Source organism: Hyperolius riggenbachi, chromosome 6, assembly GCF_040937935.1.
Source record: "Hyperolius riggenbachi isolate aHypRig1 chromosome 6, aHypRig1.pri, whole genome shotgun sequence".
NCBI classification, from domain to species: domain Eukaryota; kingdom Metazoa; phylum Chordata; class Amphibia; order Anura; family Hyperoliidae; genus Hyperolius; species Hyperolius riggenbachi.
Genome location: NC_090651.1, coordinates 301,899,813 through 301,921,476, shown reverse-complemented (window position 1 = coordinate 301,921,476; position 21,664 = coordinate 301,899,813). Strand labels below are relative to the sequence as shown.

The window sequence follows — 21,664 nt, the reverse complement described above, 5'->3', positions numbered from 1 at the left end:
AGCACGCCTGTGAAAACCCCCTTAGCACGTCTAAACGAGCTTTTCACGCGCAAAACTTTATGCGCGCAAAACCTTATGCGCGTAAAACTTTACGCGCGCACTGCACAGAGTGCAGGGCACTCCGTGCGAAGTGCCCATTAAAGCCTATGGGACTTACGCGTGATCTGATTGAGAAATCCGGTGCTAACCTACTTAGCACCCTGGTTAGCACGTCTAAAGACTTTAGACGTGCTAGGTTAGCACCGCTTTGTGAATCAAGCCCTATATGTGCAATGAATAGTAGCAATCCGTAACAAACTGTTTCCTTTCTCTGATTACACCTCTCGGTCACTGCAGCTGTCCTTAGTAGGTTTTGGGGGTCCACATCAATAGAATGATTGGGCCCCATTTAAAAGTTGCACTGGGGCCCCACACTCCTTAGTTACGCCACTGGTTGCTAATATAAAACACATTACATAAATAGTATAACAAGCAGTATACTAGCAATGTGCATGCTGGGAACATAAAACGGGTTGCACTATCTGCACAACACACGCTATGTTACTTCTGCAATTTTATCGCTGCTTTATGAATATACCCCAAGGGGGGTTAAATCATGAGTTACGTCAGAGAAGGGTTTAATCCACAAAATCCCACTAAAATTGCTGTGTACTCCCAATATTAATACCATCAACATATCCCACGTTGGCCACATAGTATGACTTGTGTTATGTACACAACGCGCATTGCTGGTCATATTAGGTATTTGCTATATGACCAGTGCATGCAAGATTCTGCTGTCATTTGTAGGTTAAAATATTTTTTCCTGGTATCTCCAATGCAGCATACTACTGGGTAGTGGGCGGTAGTGGGCGGAGTAATACCCAGTAGTGGGCGGAGTAATACCCAGTAGTATGCTGCCATAGAGATACACCACAAAAGGAAAATTACCGTTAGGTGAGTATAATCATTTTCCTATTTTTTTTAAATTTGAGAGCACCCCTCATTTAAGGACCCTCTGCACAGCCCTGCTAAAAAGTTCATAAATTGAAGATGAAATATTATCTGCAAAGAGAAAACTCAGAAGAAGTGAATTGCATAAGGCCCACTGTGACCTGATAAATCACTTGCATTTGTGTGTGTTCATTTAAAAAGAAAAAAAAAAAACACATCAAGACATTTAGTTTTGGAATGTAAGCCAATGAAATCAGCCAGTCTGTTTCTGCACAGACAGGATAATTATAACGCTGCACCTATGATGTCATGCTGTATGTTATACAGTCAGGACATCAGGATATTTTTGCAAGGTTTCAGGGGAAATGTTTGGAAAGTTGTAGTCGGGACCTTTCACTGCGAACATGAAATGCAGTTTATGAGTCTAGCATGGCTTGTAGTCACAGATCAGATAGATTACTGCCAGCTGTGCGTCAGTGAGTCATTTCTATCACCGCTCATAACAATGACTGTGTATCTTCTTAAAGAGACACTGTAACAAAATTTTCAGCCTTATTTCTTCTATCCTATAAGTACTTATACCTGTTCTAATGTGCTCTAGAATACTACAGCCTTTTCTAGTTGCACTGTATCTGTAATATATCTAATCTTCTTTTCTTTGTCAAGCTTTGTCGACCCAGAGAGGAATGCGCTGCCTCTGCTGTGATAGGGAGAAGTTATGCACACCCCTTCATGCCCCCTGCAGGCTCTGTGTGTGTGCTTTGTTTATTAGTCACAGACAGGTCTCTGCTCTCAATTTCAGCTTGTCTGAGCGGGGAGGGAGCTGCCCATGCTGAGAAACTGTGAGAATCCCTGGCCGGAGTGCAAAAAATTCACTATGTAATAAAAACTTGTAGTATACTGTAACATGAGATTGGTATGTTTTTTATTGTACAAATCAGACAGTACAGATTCTCTTTAACTATAGCATACTGTATTTAGTTCTATTCCCCAGCCAGAGATTGAGAGCAGCATGTAAATTACACCTTCTTTCCAAACAGTTCCACTGAGCACCAGATTATCTTCAAGGTGCAGCACCTGGGGACTTCCTTATCAGATTTCCAGATAGATGCTATAAGTGTTGAGCTCGATGGACGTATGTCTTTTTTCAATAACTACGTAACTATGACGGTTAAGCTGGCCATGCATCACTCAATGTATGGCCAGATTGACCATTAAAGCAGAAATGAAATCAGAACTTCCTCTCTGCTCTAAAAGATTAGCAACCGCATAATAACCTTTACAGAAACGTTTATTTGTTGCAGGCCACAGAACTCCTGCAATTAATCTGCAGTGTGTCTACTTCCTGCTTTCATGGAAACAGACAAAGGGTTAACATCCTGTGTTTACAAATGAGCTGAGGCTGCCGAGATTCCTGTGCTGACACGCCAGAGAGCTCAAATTACAATTGCGATTACTTGCAGCAGAGGGGGAAATAGACAGGCTCTCCACTCTAAACACAAACAAGGTGGATTAGTCTGTGTTTTCCTTGTTTCCTGCACAGGAGTTCCGGTCCACTTTAAGTAGATCTCAGCGGATCTGGAAAGCGGAACCGCACGTTATCCACACCAGGGGCATAACTAGAGGGGAGGTGAGGGGAACACTGGGGGGAGGGGGGGCAACTACTAGGGACTATACTTCACACCCGTGTTTTGTGATTTGTTATGGGTGTGCTACAGGGGAGCCTCTAGACATAGGCAGTACAGGCCATTGCCTGGAGTGCCATTGGTCCTGGGGGCGCCATATTGCTGGATTAAGCCCCACCCCTAAATTAAGCCCCACCCCTAAATTAAGCCCCACCTCGTGGATGTTCTATTATTTTCTTCTTCTGCATCTACTTAGAGTAAGTTGGAGTCAGCTGCCACGTCTGTGCATTGTGCATCTTTCTTTCCCCCTTTGTGCCTCCTTCTGTCCCTTTTGTGCCTCCTTTTGTCTCCTTGTGCCTCCTTCAGTCCCTTGTGCCATGTCTGACCCCCTGTTTGTCTTTCTGTCTCTCTTTGTGCCTCTTTCTGTCTCCATGTGCCTCCTTTAGTCCCCATGTGCCACCTCTGCCTCCTTCTGTGCCGCTTCTGCCCCCCTTTGTGCCTACTACTGTTTCCCTGTGCTTCAATCTGCCCTCCTTTGTGCTTTTTTTCTGTCCCCTGCGTGCCTCCTTCAATACTCCTGTGCCTCCTTTTGTCCTTCTTTGTGCCTCAATCTGTCCCCATTGTGCCACCTCCTGCCCCACTTTGTGCCTCCTTCAGTTCCCCTGTCCCTCCTTCTGTCCTCTTTTTCACCTCCTTCTGGCCATCATGCCTTCTTTTGTCCCCTGTACCTCTCGCTGCCCCTCTGTGTACCTCCTTCTGTCCTCCTGTGCCTCCTTCTGTCCTCCTTTGTGTCTCATTCTGCCCCCCATTGTGCCTCCTTTTGTCCCCCATTGTGCCTCATTCTATCACCCTGTGTGCCTCTTGCTGTCCCCTTGTGCCTCCTTCTGACCCTCGTTCCTCCTTCTGTCCCCCTGTGCCTCCCTATGTCCCCCTGTGTGCCTTCTTCCTTACATGTATTTTCTTTCTCACATGTATTTTCTGGAAAAACACTGCCGCAATAAGTGTAATTTCTGGTAAAACGCTGCAGCATTACAATTATTTTCTGGTGAAACATTCCGTGTTATGGTTATTTCTTGGTAAAACGCTGCCGCATTACGATTATTTTCATGGGGGGGGGGGGGCGCCACAGGTTTTCTCGCCTGGAGTGACAAAATGGCTAGAGGCGCCCCTGGGTGTGCAGATCATGATGGCCACACTTGTTTTATGACCCTTGTGAGATGGGCCCCAAGGCTGTAAGGGGCACCAAAGGGAGGTGAGGGGAACATTGGGGGACCCATGGATTGTAGTTATGCCACTGATCCACACATTGTATTACATACAGTGAAACACAGTGAAGCATAAAGTCAATGAAAAGTATGTTTTACTGTGAACATGGGCATGTAGCTGTAACGTACTGCATCAATTCCATTCCATTACCATGCTGCACACCACTATCCGCTTGATTCACTAACAGGTGCTAAGCCAGTTAGTGAGCCTAAAGATATAATGGGCGCAAACCACGGAGTTAAGTGGTTTGCGCCCATACATCACGCACAGCCCAGGGCAGTGCGCACGCAGCCGTTAATAGTGCACGGTGCGACGATAACGTCACACCCGCTGCCCTGTAAACGTCGCACCCCATGCAACGAAACCGGTGCATCGGGTGCCCCCGAAGTGGCGCACTGATGCACCGTTTTCGTCACATGGGGTGCGACATTTACAAGGCAGCAGGTGCGACGTTATAGTCGCACCGCGCACTATTAACAGCTGCGCACGCACTGCCCTGGGCTGTGCGCGATGTAGCTTTGCCGAACTATTAGTGCCCGCAAAGCTACTTATGGGGCACTAAGTGGTTGTTCACTCCGGCGCTATCATGTAGCGCCGGTTAGTGAATAAAGCTCTATATCTCAACATACATGTTACATAGTGTGAACATCACATTGGTGGTGTGTTGCAGACAGTGCGGCAAGCTGCGCTATGCCCCACAGCAACGCACCACTGTGAATGTAGCCTTAATAATTCCACTCCGAATATGCCGGATCATTGCAGTTCTCCAAGGGACCTTCAGCTAGAGAATTTGAGTACATGAGACCCATAATCAGAAATGTTCAATCACGTGTTTTTTTTACCGTAGACAGCTCCGTACCTTTGGATGACCTCTAACTGCACAATTCAAGGCCGTGCTGTATCCAGCCACTACATTGCGGTCTATAAGTGGCGTGATGAACTTTGGTGCCTCTGTGACATCCTTTTCTTGGTAGTCGTATGGCTTAAGGACCAACCCTAGGGGAAAACATTATGCTGGGTTAATGAAATAGTCTGACTAATCACATCAGAGAATCAGCAATGGTGCTTTCACTAGTGTCCTCAAATAGCTTTTCAGAAAGAGTATTTTGATACTCAGTAGGAGCAGAGACAGGATCGTGTAATCAGTGGCGTAGCTAGAGACTATCGGGCCCCATAGCAATATTTTCAAGGGGCCATCAGGTTAAGCCACTCTTGAGCAATGCCACCTGCCCCTACCCTATGGTTATAAGTTAACTGGGCAATTTTCATTTCCATGCAATGTACACTGTGTATAGTCCATGGACACTGAGACAAAGTCATAGAGTGGAGAAGCAAAGGAAAGTTAGTAGTGAGCACATCAAGTACCACCTTGGTCCCCTCTTCTCCAGGGCCCCATAGCGGATGCTATGGCTATTGCTACGCCCCTGTGTATAATTATGAAATGTAATTACAGTATGTAAATCTCGCTCCCCGACACCCTCTCCCTACATAGCAGAGTAGTAAGACAGTGTAATATTTACCTGCTCTACTGATGCATTGGGTCTCTTCTGTTCTTCCCTCTATACTTCCTGTCTTCAGCTCCTGATCACATGACATGCATTGGGAGTCAGAGGCATGCAGCATAGAATATGTGTCTGTCAGGAACAACAGACCTGACTCGAAGCAGCAGTGGAGCAAATTTTAACCTGCTTCACTGCGCTACTCTGCAGAAGGAGGAGGAGCTGACAGCCAGGCCCCCTCATGGTCACTAGTTACACCAATTTACTTGAGACTGTTTAATAAATGTTAGTTTAAACAATTTGGCCTACGTCCAACTTAGACAATGTTTTAGATTTTGGCCCCTTACAAGATTGAGTTGTTGGACACCCCGGATCTAACAGGTCTGACTGGTGGGAGTGAAATCAGAAAACCTATGTGAAGTAATGTGAGTGCAGGTAATTAGTTATACACTTATTTCTGCATGCACCGTGCAGCTTACACTTACCAGTTTTCTGGATGACGGCTGTGTTTTTGGTTACTCCCGGATTGTCACTGAGGCCAACTATGTTCTCACTGAACACTCTGAAGTAGTACTCATTGCCCATGATGAGGTCAGACACTGTGCAGCGAGGCTGGCGGTTGTGCTCATATACTGTGAACCATTCCTGAAAGCACAGAATGAGACAAGAGAAGAAATGGACCAGTCAGCAGGCAGCAGGCAGCATACAGTGTATAGAATACCCAGATAGCGTATGATGACCCAGAACCACTAGTAAAGTATTAGAGTCTAAAGGAGACTAAAAGCCCTCTTACTAAAAAACGTACTAAATAATTGTCCCTTCTTAAAGAGGAACTCCGGTGAAAATAATGTAATAAAAAAAAGTGCTCCATTGTTACAATAATTATGTATAAATGATTTAGTCAGTGTTTGCCCATTGTAAAAGCTTTCCTCATCCTAATTTACATCCTACGAACATCTATGCTACGTTGTGCTAAGACAGCACTTGGCTATATACAGCATACAGATACTGGAAGTTGCAAAAAGTTAGGAAGTGAATAGAAGTAAAGTGAAAGTGAAACTACGGCCTTGTAGAAGAAGTACCTAGGACAGAGCTACAGAGCTCACTTCCTCTTCCACTTTACTTCTATTCACTTCCTAACTTTTTGTAACTTCCAGTATCTGCATGCTGTATATAGCCAAGTGCTGTCTTAGCACAACGGAGCATAGATGTTCGTAAGATAAAGCCTGGTCGATTCACAAGGAATGGACCAAGAGCATGAAACGCTTAAGATGACTTACTACAGATTGAGTGCTTCGCTGAGGTAACGAACATGTAACAAAAATTGCTGATGAACACACCTGTATATCTGTTTTGCCGAATAAACTCCTTAAAAACTTTGAAGACTTCTAACAGTTCTATCTCCTTGGCTGTTGCTGTGACAAGTGTTAAGTTATCACAAGTTCTGTGATATGGTGCCCAGGGGTGAGCCTGGGATGCCTGGCACCTGGGTGCAAGATTTTCTCTGGCGCCTATGGGAGTGGTTAAATTAACCGCACCCAACGACATAACCACACCCATGTCCTGCCTAATCACACCCATGTCCCCCGTTTAGGTAGTGAGTGACAGGGACCCCCGTTTAGGTAGTGAGAGACAGGGACCCCCGTTTAGGCAGTGAGTGATAGGGACCCCCGTTTAGGCAGTGAGTGACAGGGACCCCCGTTTAGGCAGTGAGTGACAGGGACCCCCGTTTAGGCAGTGAGTGACAGGGACCCCCGTTTAGGCAGTGAGTGACGGACCCCATTTAGGTAGTGAGTGACAGGGACCCCCTTTAGGTAGTGAGTGACAGGGACCCCCTTTAGGTAGTGAGTGACAGGGACCCCCTTTAGATAGTGAGTGACAGGGACCCCCTTTAGGTAGTGAGTGACAGGGACCCCCTTTAGATAGTGAGTGACAGGGACCCCCTTTAGGTAGTGAGTGACAGGGACCCCCTTTAGGTAGTGAGTGACAGGGACCCCCTTTAGGTAGTGAGTGACAGGGACCCCTTTAGGCAGTGAGTGACAGGAACCCCCTTTAGGCAGTGAGTGACAGGGACCCCCCCCCTCTAGCCGCCGCTCCCCCCTCACCTTGCAGTGTCAGACCTCAGGATCAGTGGCGAACCCGACCAGTAAGAGCGGGCGCGGGACGCACCCGCTCTATATGCGGAAGTGATGTCACTTCCGTATATCAGTGCGGTGTGCTAGGTCCTAGCGCCCGCACTATTGGTCGCCTCCTGATCGAGGTCTGACGCGGCTGGAGGGAGCGGCGGCTAGAGGGGGTGAGCGACGGCCGGGCGGCACCTGTCAGAGACAGGAGCCTGGGTGCAATGCACCCGCGCCACAGACCCAGGCGCGGCCCTGATGGTGCCAAACAAAGGTGTAGTGTTGTTGCCCATAGCAACCAACAAATATTTATTACACATATATTTGCATAAAAATGTGCATCAACTCAGAAGAATTTGCGTATCTTTGATCACCCCTAGTGGGACTATAGTTTAAAAATTTTACAGAACCGCATTAATCCAACATGCAAACAGCCTGTTAAAGTTACTCAAAGCTCAAAAAAAAAATGAAAATGGTACTCACCTTGGGCTTTCTGCAGCCCAGTGTAGGTCAGGAGGTCCCACGACGGCGTCCTGGCTCCTCTCCCAGGCCTTCTCCAGAGATGGCTGCCCAACGGCTTCCGGGCGGCTCCAAGTGTCGGGCTCTCTCTTCCGCATACGTCACGTCTGACTTCATCACGCCGGCCGCCTCGCATCATCACGGCGGCCGGTGTGACAGTACAGCGCATGCCGCCGTGATGACGCGAGGCGGCCTGCGTGATGAAGTTAGATGTGACGTATGCGGAAGAGAGAGACCAAAACTCGGGCCAGTGTCATCTGTAGCCGCCCGGAAGCCGCCGGGCAGCCATCTCTGGGAGAAGACCTGGGAGAAGAGCCAGGACGCCGTCGTGGGACCTCCCGACCTACACGGGGCTGCAGAAAGCCCAAGGTGAGTACCAAGCTCGGAGTCCCTTTAAGGCTCATACTTGTAGATAGTCTGAAAAATAACAGACTGTCTGAAAAAATAGCAGTGTGGGCTTCATAGCCTGAACTGGATATGACATAGTTATGCCACATGACAATTTCCAGTAATAGCGGATTGTGACCATGTGTGGGGTGGGAAGAGGGGAGAGGGGTGAATTGTTACTTTTCACACACTCTTCCCAGTAGGCGTAAATATGCACTTACTTTTGTCTTTTTGTCAGCTTTCTGTATGGTGTAGCCTAAGATTTCTGAATTCCCATTGTCCTTTGGTGGCAGCCATTCCACCAGAGCATTAAAGCCCCAGACTTCTTTGACAATCACCGCTTGTGGGGGACCAGGCTTTTCTGGAGACATGAACAAAAAAATTACACAACATTGAAAGCTAAAAAACTAAAATTAATAAAGCAAACAAATACAAAAAAGAGACTATTCAATCATGTCAGTAAATTTCATGTGTATGTGTCCCCCCCCCCCCCCCACAGGAATAAAATGTCTAAAATACGAGTAATCTGACACAGATCAGTTTAATCACTTCAGCCCTCGCTTTATGCATTCGAGCATTGTTCACCTCCCATTAGCCTATAACTTTATCACTACTTACCACAATGAACTGATCTACATCTTGTTTTTTCCACCACCAAATAGGCTTTCTTTGCGTGGTACATTTTGCTAAGAGCTACCTTACTGTAAATGCATTTTAACAGTAAGAATAAGAAAAAAACTGAAAAAAAATCATTATTTCTCAGTTTTCGGCCATTATGGTTTTAAAATAATACATGCCTCCATAATTAAAACCCACGTATTGTATTTGCCCATTTGTCCTGGTTATTACACCATTTAAATTATGTCCCTATCACAATGTATGGCGACAATATTTTATTTGGAAATAAAAGTGCATTTTTTCCGTTTTGCATCCATCACTATTTACAAGCTCATAATAAAAAAAAAATAGAAATGTTTCATCTTTACATAGATATTTAAAAAGTTTAGACCCTTAGGTAAATATTTGTGTTTTTTGTATTGTAATGTTTTTTATTATTATTAAACATTTTATCTGGGTATTTTTGGGAGGGTGGGATGTAAATAGTAATTTTTTTTTATGTAAATATATGTTTATTTAATTTTTTTTAAATGTAGATGTAGTTTTACTTTTTGGCCACAAGATGGCAACCTTAGGTTTGTTTACATGACGTCACTATAAGCGTAACATGTACGCTTAGAGGGACGTAGGGGGACATAGGAGGCAGAACAAGCAAGGATTCCGAGAGAAGCTGTTGCTTTTTCTGCGGGGGAGAGGAATCAGTGATCGGGCACCATTGCCAAACTCATTGATTCCTGGGCTAAGGATCCGTGTCCGGGAGCAGGCGATCGGCCGCGGGAGTGCACATGGCCTCCTGGACATAGCTCTACGTCCAGGAGGAGAAAGTGGTTAAAGAATATGTGCATTTTAAACACAATCATAATACTTCAGCCCCAGATTGGCGATCAGTTTTGCAATCCACCCCCAAAAGGACATCTGTCCTTTTAGCATAAGGACAGTCCTGTAACGTAACTTAAAGCACAGCAGACCCAAGGCAAAGCTAACCAGGGTAAGTGCAGAGGTATGTTCATGCTAGATCAACATATCTTTGTGTGTTGTCCATTCCTCTCTTCCTTCCCCCAGTCTCCGTAATCCCTCCTTGAAAAATTTGACTTTTGGCTACAGCCAAATTTTCAGACAGGAAGAGGAAGGCTTTCTACGATGTTTCCTCCTATCACCCCCCATTTTATCCTCTTCCCCACCCTATTCATGCGCCTTAAGAGGAAGAAATGGGAGGGTGATAGGAACATCACACAAGCCCGCCTCTTCCTGGCTGAAAACTTGACTTTAGACAAAAGTCAAATTTTTCAAGGAGTGATTACAAGGCCAAAGACTAACGGACAACGCACAGACGGACAACATCTATCCTTTAACCTCCTTGCCGGTCCAATTCCCGCCGGCAAGGGGGCAGCGCAGCACTTTTTTAAAATTTTCTTTTTTTCAAATCATGTAGCGAACGGGACTCGCTACATGATAGCCGCTGAGCGGCGGCATCCCCCCACCTCCGGCGATCAGAGTAAGCAGGAAATCCTGTTCAAAACGGAATTTCCTGCAGGGCGTCCCTGGTCGCCATGGCGACGGGGCGGGATGACGTCACTGACGTCATGGACGTCGGAAAGTCAGAGGGAATCCCGATCCACCCCTCAGCGCTGCCTGGCACTGATTGGCCAGGCTGCGCAGGGGTCTGGAAGGTGGGGGCGTCTCGGCGCAGCGGGTAGCGGAGGCGATCGCATACCACACGCAGCTAGCAAAGTGCTAGCTGCATGTAGGAAAAAAAATTATGCAAATCGGCCCAGCGAGGCCTGAGAAATCCTCCTGCGCAGGTTACCCCGAGCTGAGCTGGGGATAACCGGCAAGGAGGTTAATGCAGACCTTTACTCAGAGAACTTTACTGCACACAACTTAATGAATTGAGTTGCTTTTTTTTTTTTACATGAAATACATGTAAAAAAAGGGTTTGAGAAAAAAGGGAGCAGGGGATTGCCACTTGTAGAATATTGCTACAATTAGCGATATTCTACTGCTGGATTCCATACTAAAATATTAATAATGTTTACCGATATTTTACTATAGCTAAACCTAAACCTACTCTCACACAGAACCCTCCCCCGGTGGTGCCTAAACCCTAAGACTCCCCCTGGTGGTTCCTAACCCTAAGACCCCCCTGGTGGTGCCTAACCCTAAGATCACCCCTGGTGGTGCCTAACCCTAAGATCCCCCCCGGTGGTACCTAACCCTACCCCCTCTCCTAACCCTTAACCACCCCCAATGTAAAGCCGTGATATTACTGCAAAGATTTTAAATTTAGGCACCAGGAGTCACCCAATTAGTGACAAACGTTGAAAATTTCCACACCCAGAGGCACCCAATTGAATTGCGGGCACCGGGGTTTGCGAAAATGCAAATTGCGGCATTGCGTGGAGTGCCCAATATGTTTTGTTACAATTTGCATTTCTGCAAATCCGACACCCACGATTCTATCGGGCGCCTCTAAGTCTGGAAATTTTCAATGCTTGCTGCTAATTGGTCACCTCTCGCGGCCCAAATTTAACATCTTAGCTGCAAAGTAAAAGACACAATTTGCAGATAAAACGGTACATTTCTGTGCCAGTAGGTGCCTGATAGAAGACGCCACCATGCACCCAAATGTCCCTTTTCTGACACTAATCATGGCTTTTATCATAAAAGCCTATGGCGGTGCCCTTTCTTCTGTAAGGGCTCCTGCACCCTTTTTACCTGTTTCGGGGTGGCCTACCATCTTTTTGCAGTCTTTGATAAAATGGCTTTAATTCACTAAGACACGTTCAGTAAAAATTACATGTTCGCTACTTCATGCATGTGAGGATCCGCTCGGCTGCCTGCGCAGGCAGGCAGCCTTTTGGCCACTGTTCAGGTCTGCATTCTGCAAGTCTCTGGAAGAGAGACCTTTTGTCAGTTTTGCAGCTTGCTGCTGAGGAATTTGCATACGTTTGTCATGCAGATTGCCTAGCCACATCCTTTATAGGCTTGCTCTATATATATCATGTGATATCACAGACCTGGGCTGGTCATAATGGTTAGTCCTGTGAAACATTCCTGGAGTGTCAGCCTTGCTCATTGTTTAAGATTAGCTTAGAGTAATTCCTGGGACTGCACTAGGCAGGTTCCCTAGTGCAGTTAGGATTGCTTATCTGTTTTGTTTGTCTGTTGCGATTGTCCTGTCCCAGCGGTGGTCGACAGGAAGTCGCTCTGATCTTTGTTCTTGGAGTATAGCTGGAGCAGCGGTTGCTACCAGCTATCTTATCTGATCTGTCTTGCCTGGATCGCACTCGCCTTGCGCTAGTGCTGTGGATCCGTCTGATCTCCATCTCTCTTTCTATACTTGAATCGCACTTGCTCTGGCGGAAAGAGCAGTGGATCCAGCTCGCTCTGTTTCTATACTTGGATCGCACTCGCTCTGGCGGAAAGAGCAGTGGATCGTATCTCTCACTTATTCTTGTTTTCGTGTATCTGTCTTGTCTGCTACGAACGCTTGTTGGAGGCTCGGTGAGGTAACCGTTAAGCAAGCGCTCGCGTCCTCTGTGTCATGTTTGTCTGTCGGTGGTTAGTTAGGTGTGCTTGTCTCTGTTGTGCTTAACACGCGGAGACCGCACATAAACGCGTGCACTGTTGCGAATGAGTGCGGTGTTCGCGTTTAGTTAGCGTTTGTTATTTTCCTTATCTTCTCATTGTTTGATTTGCTGTGCCTTTTCTACTCTCGTGCTCTGCCTTGCTGTAGCCTTGTGTCACCTCTGGCAATCGTCTCTCTCGCGATTGCGTTCCTACTTCATATCTGCTGTTGTATGTGCACCGTCGCGGGTTGGCGACTAGATTGGGGCACATACATACATTCTGTCCCTGTGCTCATTTCTCTTCCACAATCGCTTCTCTTGCGATTGCGTTCTCACTTGGTTTCTTCTGTTGTGTGTCCACCGTCGCAGGTTGGCGGCTAGATTGGTGGACATACATACATTCCTCATCTGTGCTTATTCGGTCTTGTGTCGCTGTTAGCAATTGCCATCTCTGGCGATTGCCTTCTCACTTTGTCTTCATAGTTGTGTGTTCATCGTCACATGGTGGTGACTAGTTTGGTGGACACACATACCCTCTGTCGCTTTGATCTCTTTCTTTCAGGGCTATCTTGCCCTGCGTTTCTTCCCTTCATACAATTCCTGTCTGGCGTCTGTGGCAGGGCAGAGGAGCTGTTCCTCTGCACTCCACAGCTCCACCTGTCGACAGGAATTTCCCTCTACAGGTGCATTGCACCTTTTGCTGGGTTCCCTCAAATTATACGCTTGTGGAGGATTTCCGCAGTGTCAGCGCACGTCTTGTGCGCTGATCACGGAGAGAATTCCACAATCGTTACAATGCAGAATTATTTTTTTTTAAAGTTCACTAAAAGTTTAAACACGTGGTAATAGTTTTGTAAATTCCCAAAAAACTGCATTACAATTCACTGTAACCTTTTTATCTCCAGTAGAGATGGCCCAGCCTTGGAGAACTCATGGAGAAGCACATGATCAGTTTGATCAGCTGATAGATTTGTAAGGCTCTGGTTTGCTGGTCATGATCAGGTGTTAAACCAGGAAGTCATCACAGCAAATCAGAGGCTTACTAATCTATCAGCTGATCAAACTGATCATGTGCTTCTCCATGAGTTCTCCAAGTCTGGGCCATCTCTAATCTCCAGCTCTCAGGCTTTATGTCTTATCGTCCAATACATCACTATACATTTTCTTTTGGGTTCCTGCTCTTTGCTCCTCTATTCTTCTACACTATGCCTATACGTCTAGTTATCAATCAAGGATCAACTTAAACTCGACACCAACTACACAGTACTGACAAAAATGTTTATTAAATTTGAATTGTGTATGTATCATGTTGCTTTCTGCTGGATGAATTTTCTTTTCTATCAAGTAATAAAATGTAAATTTCATTATGAAGATATACCTGGGAACTCCCAATATTCTGATCACCACTGGACTATTCCTTCGTATCCTCAACATTCAACATATTACCGTAATAAGAAAAATGCAGAAGAGGATGCAAAGATAACTACTACTGATGGTTCTACCTATATGTAAATCGAAATTCTACCAAAATGTCTTCTAAAGCAACAATATACAAAATTGAAAGTTGACATTATTTTTTTCCTTTGTAATAAAATTATATTATAACATGCAAGTGCATACTTGTTTTAGTTACAAGAGGATCTTAGTAACGCCTCAGAAATTCAAACTGACTTTCTGGAAAGACTGTTGACTGTCTGTAAGGTGCCGATGATGAAATAGCAATGTATTTGGCAGCCAGACAATGAAATTAAGAACTGTAACCTCAGCCAGAGTCTTGCCAAGTTCCCGGAAAGGCAGGAGAGTCTTCATGACCAACTGAGGGCTGGTAAATTCACACATTAAACTCCAAAATTAGGAGGGATTAAAATAAACCTTCTCTTACATTCTGTTGCTTGTGATTAGAGCTGGGGTGATGTGCTGATGGACAGTTTCCAGAAAGATGATGTTAAAAATAGTTGAAATAGAACCTGATCTATACAGATATTCATAACACATTTAATACTGTGGAGTCTGCATCCGTCAGCAATATGGATGTAGGTGAACATTTATGAGTCATTTAATTTGAGAGGATTGTAGATGTCCATCTTTTCAGCAGGACCAAAGTATATCATTAAATTAGCATTGCAAGTATAAACCCTTCTATTCAGTGTTACAATGCAAATAAATATTTTTTACTTGTTCCGGAATAGTTGTGACTGAAGATTGACTTAAGATGGCCATACAGATGGCTACCAGGATCACTAAAGACCTTTGTCTTTAAATTTAGTTAAATGAACAATAATATAATACTTTTTTCAGTTTGCAGGGAAGTTTTGTAAATATTCTACCAGAAAATGCCCTTCATTCAGGTAAAGAGTAGAGGGGGTGGTTAATGTACCTATGAGATGTGAAGATGAGCACCACACCAAATATTATACCTAGGCATCAAGTCTGAGGGGCAGATCCTTGCGGGTGACAGTTTGGGTCCCAATCCCAGTGGATGACAGTACTCGTGCATCTGTACATACCTTTGGAGACATAGATATGGTCACCATAGTTGCTCAGCACCTATTTGTTGAATATTTGTCTGAAATCAACCCTTGATCCTAAGTTTCTTCACACAAGACTTGATCAGTGCATTAGTTGATATGCAAAATTTTGTCTAAGTAGCAAAACATCCACCAGCATCGTTTTATGAGCCTTACCTACAATACGAATGTTTATGTCTGCGCTGTCCACCATATTTTCAATCTGCACAGTAAGGGTGTACTTTCCAGAATGAGCTCGTTCAGCAGATCTGATAAAGATGATAGTGTCTATTTCAGAAGTTCTGACGTTGATTTGCTTTGGGTCCAAGGGCTGGCCTTCTTTTGACCATGTGACCTTTGGTCTTGGTTTACCCTAAGAAGTTCATTGATACAAAAGTGATGATACTGTTATAACAATAGCATAAAGTAGTGTTTACTTCATCTTCTTGTTAAAGTCTGTTACCTGGAATGGAATAACCAGGTTGACTTGCTCCCCAACTTTTTTAATAAACGTTTGTCTGAGGTGTCGAGGTAGGCGGATCTTTGGTTGTTCTGTGAAAAGTCCAATAGCCATTAGTCAGCAGATTGTATATATTGCATGTACAGTATCTCCCAAAAGTTAGTACACCTCTCATATTTTTGTGAATATTTTATTACATCTTTTCATGAGACAACACCGAAGATATGACACTTTGATACAATGTAACGTAGTCAGTGTACAGTTTGTACAGTATAGCAGTGTAGAGGTGTCGCAAACATAGAATTTTCCATTCACGAATAGCGAACGCGAACTTCCGAAAAATGTTCGCTAACAGGCGGACCTGGCGGACCACCATAGACTTCAATGGGCATGCAGATTTTAAAACCTAAAAAGACTGTTTCTTGCTGCAAAAGTGATGGAAAATTTGTTTCAAGGGTCTAACACCTGGACTGTGGCATGCCAGAGGGGGATCCATGCCAAAAGTCCCACCAAAAATTACGGCGTTGACGCAAAGTCGGGTTTTAATCCCTAAAGGGCAGAAATCACATAATGCACAGCTCTGGGTGTCAGTGGGCTGTGGAGTGTCACACACAGAGAAAAGCAATAGTACTATCAGAATACAGTGAAATAATAATGCACAGGAGTTGTACTGTGCATGCAACTTAATGTAGCAACAGCAGTAGTGTGCACACAGCTCTGGGTGTCAGTGGGCTGTGGAGTGTCACGCACAAAAAAAATACAGGAGACCGATGTGCTAGCCCTCAAAAGGTCTGTTTGGGGTTCTTTCACAGCAAGTGAGGACCAAGTACACAGGCCTAGCTAATGCTTCCCTACCTATCTACAGCAAGTCTGACCCTGCTCTCACTACGGCCTAGTGCACACCAAAAACCGCTAGCAGATCCGCAAAATGCTAGCAGATTTTGAAACGCTTTTTCTTATTTTTCTGCAGCGTTTCAGCTAGCGTTTTGCGGTTTTGTGTAGCGGTTTTGGTATAGTAGATTTCATGTATTGTTACAGTAAAGCTGTTACTGAACAGCTACTGTAACAAAAAATGCCTGGCAAACCGCTCTGAAGTGCCGTTTTTCAGAGCGGTTTGCGGTTTTCCTATACTTAACATTGAGGCAGAAACGCATCCGCAATCCAAAATCTGCAGCAGCCCGGGAGTATGCGTTTCTGCAAAACGCCTCCCGCTCTGGTGTGCACCAGCCCATTGAAATACATTACCCTAGCGGATCCGCACCCGCAAGCAGATCGCAAACCGCAGGGGAAACGATCCGGTGTGCACTAGGCCTAACAGTCAGCAGCCAGCAGAGAATTAATCCAATATGGCTTCTGCAACTTCTCCTTTTTGATAGGGTGTGGAGGGTCCAGGAGGGGTGCTAGCTGATTGGCTGCCATGTGTCTGCTGACTGTGAGATAAGGGGTCAAAGTTTGGCTCCATGATTATGTATAGGGGCGGGTCGAACAGCCGAAATTCACTGGATACTGTCCGCCGGCGAACTGTTCAGGCCATCTCTACAATACTGTAGATTTGCTGTCCCATCAACATAACGCAACACACAGCCATTAATGTCTGCACAACTGGCAACAAAAGTGAGTACGTCCCTCAGTAAGAATGTCAAAATTGTGCACAATTAGACATTTTCACTTCCCATGGTCATGTTACAATGTTAGTGTTAAGGGTTAATGTTAGTGTTAGGTGTATATGGGGAGCAGGCATGTTAAATTTGGTGTTATCATTCTCACACTTAATGGCAGAGCACTCTCTGTGGAACTTAAAAAAAAATTAGTGCTGTACATAAAGAGGACCTAGGCTCTTAGAAGACTGCCAACACACTGAAACTGAGCTGCATGACAGTAGCCAGGACCATACAGCAATTTTCATTACAGCGCAGATTTCATTCAGAACAGGCCTCACCACAGTCGACCAAAGTTGAGTTGAGTGCATGTGGACAGCAAATTTACACTGCTATACAAACTGTACATTGACTAATGTCCATTGTATCAAGTTGTCATATCTTCAGTGTAGTCCCTTGAAAAGATAAAATATAATTTTTACAAAAATTTTAAAGGTGTACTCACTTTTGTAAAATACTGTATGTATGAAAAATTTCACACAGGAGCTTAACCACGAAAGGTATTGGTAGAGTAAAGCTAAATACAGACTTTAGACTGTAGTAGAAAATGTAAATGAAAAATCAGACTCAGGGGCGTACCACCAACCCTCACCCCTCTCTCCACAGAATAACACTATGGGGAGCAGTGAAATATTTATCTGCTCCATCACTACACTGAGTCTCCTTTTCTTCCTGGATGCCTCCAGCTCTGGCTCCCAGTGCATGTCAGATGATCGGGAGTCAGATATGTAACATAGAGCGTGTGGCTGCCAGAAGGAAGGGGAGACCAGACACAGCGCTGGAGCAGGGGGGTATTATACTTCTAAATCTCCACTGGCTAACTTTTCAAAAGGGGAGGAGAAGCAGGCCCCCATAGCTCATGTGCACCCTCTGCAAATGCTGGGGTCACAGGGGCTATTGTTATGTCACTGATCCAACTCATGGACATTTTTGAAACATATACAGTCACATGACATGCGTGGAGGAGAGCCAGGACATATCCCAGTGAAGTTTTATCTCAGGAGAATTAAAAGCCAATAAAGGTCAATAAAAAACAAACACAGCAAATCAGTTTTTCTTCGAAGTCTTATGCAAGGGATGCTAGGCGGGCTGGTTGTTTATGCATCAATGTCCAATATACTATAGAAGATGAATAGCCCATAGCGTTGCACTGCATCGAGTAGTACAATGCTTGCAGTTCAATCAATGCTCAAAAGATTTCTGGTGAAGTTAAATTTGTTGTGTAGGATAGGAATTGATCTCTTGGTATATCAGGTAGAGATGAGCACAAATTTCACATAGTCATAATTTTACATCGTAATTCACAATTAAGGTGCGAAATCCTAATGCGAAATTTGGGTAAAATTGTAATTTATTTTGCTTGTAAATGTAATCAGGAACCGTAATTATGCAATTTCGCATACATTTTTATGTAATTTCATGCTGACTTTAGAGGTTTATAGCAAAGCTATCATCACCAAAATTGCTACATATGTTAAGTATTTTCAAAAATACTTTGTAGTTTTTAAGAAAATCGCAAGAGAAAAATGGATTTTAAACTGTAATTTTTCTGAGTTTAAAAACTTTTTTTCCATTGCATTTTTAAAATGGATTTTCTCAAAAACGACAAGGCATTTATGAAAAAAATATTTTTTTACCTTGTTGCCACCCATCTCCATAACATATGTAGCATTTGTAGCATTTTTGGTGATAATCGCATGTCTGGGGGCTTTCGTATAAACCTCTAAAGTCTTTTATCTATGCTGCAACTAGTTGCATCAATCATAATTTCAATTGATTCATGCAAATAATTCTGTGAAATTATGATTAGACCGGACAGTAATTTTTGGGTGATCAGAAGTGGCAGGGGAGTTAGACCTATGGCTCACAGAGCTGCTGCAGTTAGATAGATTTTCAGTAGATTTCATGGTGAAATTTATTGAAAATCTGTGTTCAGTATATGGGGGTATTTGATACCTTTCTGTTCAGATTCAGATCAGAGATGGATTGTCCTGTTTGCCACATTGTTGGCTATCTAACCACATATGGACAAACAGGGGGTAAGAGGCAACCAAGGATATAAAACTGTTAAAAACAGCTAAAATGAGAATAGAATCCAAGAGGTGCCTTTTGTTTGGCTGAAGCTTTTGGATGGCACTTTATTTGGCCTGATGAAGTGAGCTTAGACTCACGAAACATGTTGCCAGTGCATAGTAAATTATCATTTGTTATAGGAAGTCATTTTTGAGGTAAGCCAAAGCCTCTTTTCTCATTTTAGCTGTTTTTAACACAGTTTTATATATCCTTGGGCACCTCTTACCCCGTTTTTGCTTCTCATCCTCCTTTGGAGGGGTGATATTGGTTTTAGGTGGCCTGGCCACATCTGGTACCAAATATTTTTTCTAAGAAAGCGACTGCGTCCTGTTCCCTCTGGACACTTGAGTGGGGTCAGGTTTGTATATTTCCTCCTGCCTCAAGTGGTTGTTTTCCCTGCAACCTTCCTTTGTGAGTATAAATTCTCCTTTTCTATATATCTTCCAGTTGGATGACATATTGAGCTATTTGGGCTCCTGTTGTCTCTGTGTTCTATTTTAAAGGTATACAGCCTCCCTACCCATATAACCATGGATGGCACCCTTTAGATACTGAACACAGAGTAGGGACACCAAGAGCCAAATATAGTGTAGTATGTACTAGTAGTTGTAATTAAGTATGATACAGTAATAAGCTATACTCACAAAGCAGGGTTACCTCAAAGGCATCCACTGTAAAGGCAAGTGGGGAGATTAGACCTGACCCCACTCAGAATTAAGAAGTCACTCTCCGTAGATGAGGAAAAAAGGGAGTAACACCCCTCCACCATGGGTGGACTTGATATAGCGTGGTATAGATACAGAGACGCCAAAAGGATAAAAGTATCTAAAAAGTTAAAAACATGAGGAGGCAGTGGTGGACTTTCCTCGTCCAAGCAGACACAAAAATTGCTAATTTGTTTGTCAAATACAACACGTTTATTTATATACTCCCAGGGCCAATGCACTGCGTTTCGTAGGTTTGATCCCGCTTCATCAGGCAATAACAATGCAGCAATAGCAGGGGCCTGGCTCTTCTACTGACCACATATTCTATTGCTCCGTTGTTATTGCCTGATGAAGCGGAATCAAACCTGCAAAATGCGTTGCATTGTCCCCTGGAGTATGTACTGTATAAAATTGTTGTATTTGACAAACTCATTGGCAATTTTTTTTGTCTGCTTGGAGGAGGTAAGTCCACCACTGCCTCCTCATGTTTTTAAATTTTTAGATACTTTTATCCTTTCGGCGGCTCGGTATCCATACTACACTCTTGAGATACTGTCAGTGTTCCTACTCATGTTTAGATACACTAATACTAATGTGTCTCAGTTAACCATAAGCTCATCACCACTGCAAAGGGTGTCATCCACAGAGAATCTGTAAAACTAATTAAATGTAGAACACATGAATTAAATGAAATGATGTGTGAGGTCAGCGTTTTGAAACTTACGCACAATCTCCCGGATGGTGACAGGCTGAGCCATTAATGCTGGTTCACTCCTTCCAGCAATATTCACAGCCACCACGCGGAACTCAACCTTCTCTCCAGTGGGAAGGTCCCTCACTGTAAATCCGCATCTTTCCACCAGCTCCTGGTTGGAAGCTACCCATTCAGTAGCTGCAAAAATACATAGAAAGAATGCAGTCTAGACTTACAACAATGTTGATCTTTCAGCAGCTCATTAGTCTTGTGCCAAAGGCTGAAAACTGACAAGGCACTTTCTATTTTCTGAAGGTGTAAAGTTAAGTAATCCCCATCTAGTGAAATGCCTCCTTGTTTACTTACAGTCAGGGAATAACTACGTATAATGCAAATGTCGTAGTAGGAAGTGACTGGAATTTCAAAAGAAAATAAGAATAACGAAAAAGCAAATACAATCAACAAAATGTGTTTTGAATTAACTGTTGAATATTTTTTAAAATGCACTTGATTTGTGAATTGAATTGAATTTAGGAATTTATATGAACTATACATGAATATTTCAACTACTTTGAACTCTAACTTAGAGGTGAGCAGATATGGCCATTTTTGCTTTACCAAAATTTGTATGGAAATATTTTACACTTTTCCAAAGATGAGAATTGTTTTTTTTTTCAGAAAATGCATTCAAATATAGTTTGTCTGAAGCAGGGTTAATTTACAGCATAATTATTTTAACCTGTGGTCTTGAAATTCAGTTTGCAGTATGTCAATATATATAAAGTACAGGAATATAATATTATGTCTCGAGGCCCATATACATGCTCACGTAATGTCGCCCGACAGGAACAGGAACTGATCATCGGATTACATTGCAGGGCTGAGGCTGTGCAGGCTTGTCGCTCATTTTGCAAGCAGAATCGCTCATTTTGTAGAGCGGCGTGGAAGTGACATCACGGGAGTGGCAGTGTACGTGGGAGATAACAATGCTATCACCTGTCCCACAGCCGACATGATCGACCAGTACAG

The 21,664-nt window shown here is 44.0% G+C and overlaps 1 protein-coding gene across 4 annotated transcripts in view; it reads right to left on the bottom strand.

Annotated features, from left to right (window-relative positions):
* LOC137521657 (myosin-binding protein C, fast-type-like) overlaps positions 1-21,664 on the bottom strand; it is a 189,792-nt gene that overhangs the window by 17,974 nt on the left and 150,154 nt on the right. For all 4 annotated transcript variants that reach the window (XM_068241207.1, XM_068241209.1, XM_068241208.1 and 1 more), the window contains 6 exons: positions 20,666-20,833; positions 15,507-15,595; positions 15,221-15,416; positions 8,571-8,710; positions 5,809-5,968; positions 4,684-4,820 (listed from right to left, as the gene is read on the bottom strand). In XM_068241207.1, the coding sequence (XP_068097308.1) occupies positions 4,684-4,820; positions 5,809-5,968; positions 8,571-8,710; positions 15,221-15,416; positions 15,507-15,595; positions 20,666-20,833 (890 nt within the window). The remainder of the gene's footprint in view (positions 1-4,683; positions 4,821-5,808; positions 5,969-8,570; positions 8,711-15,220; positions 15,417-15,506; positions 15,596-20,665; positions 20,834-21,664) is intronic.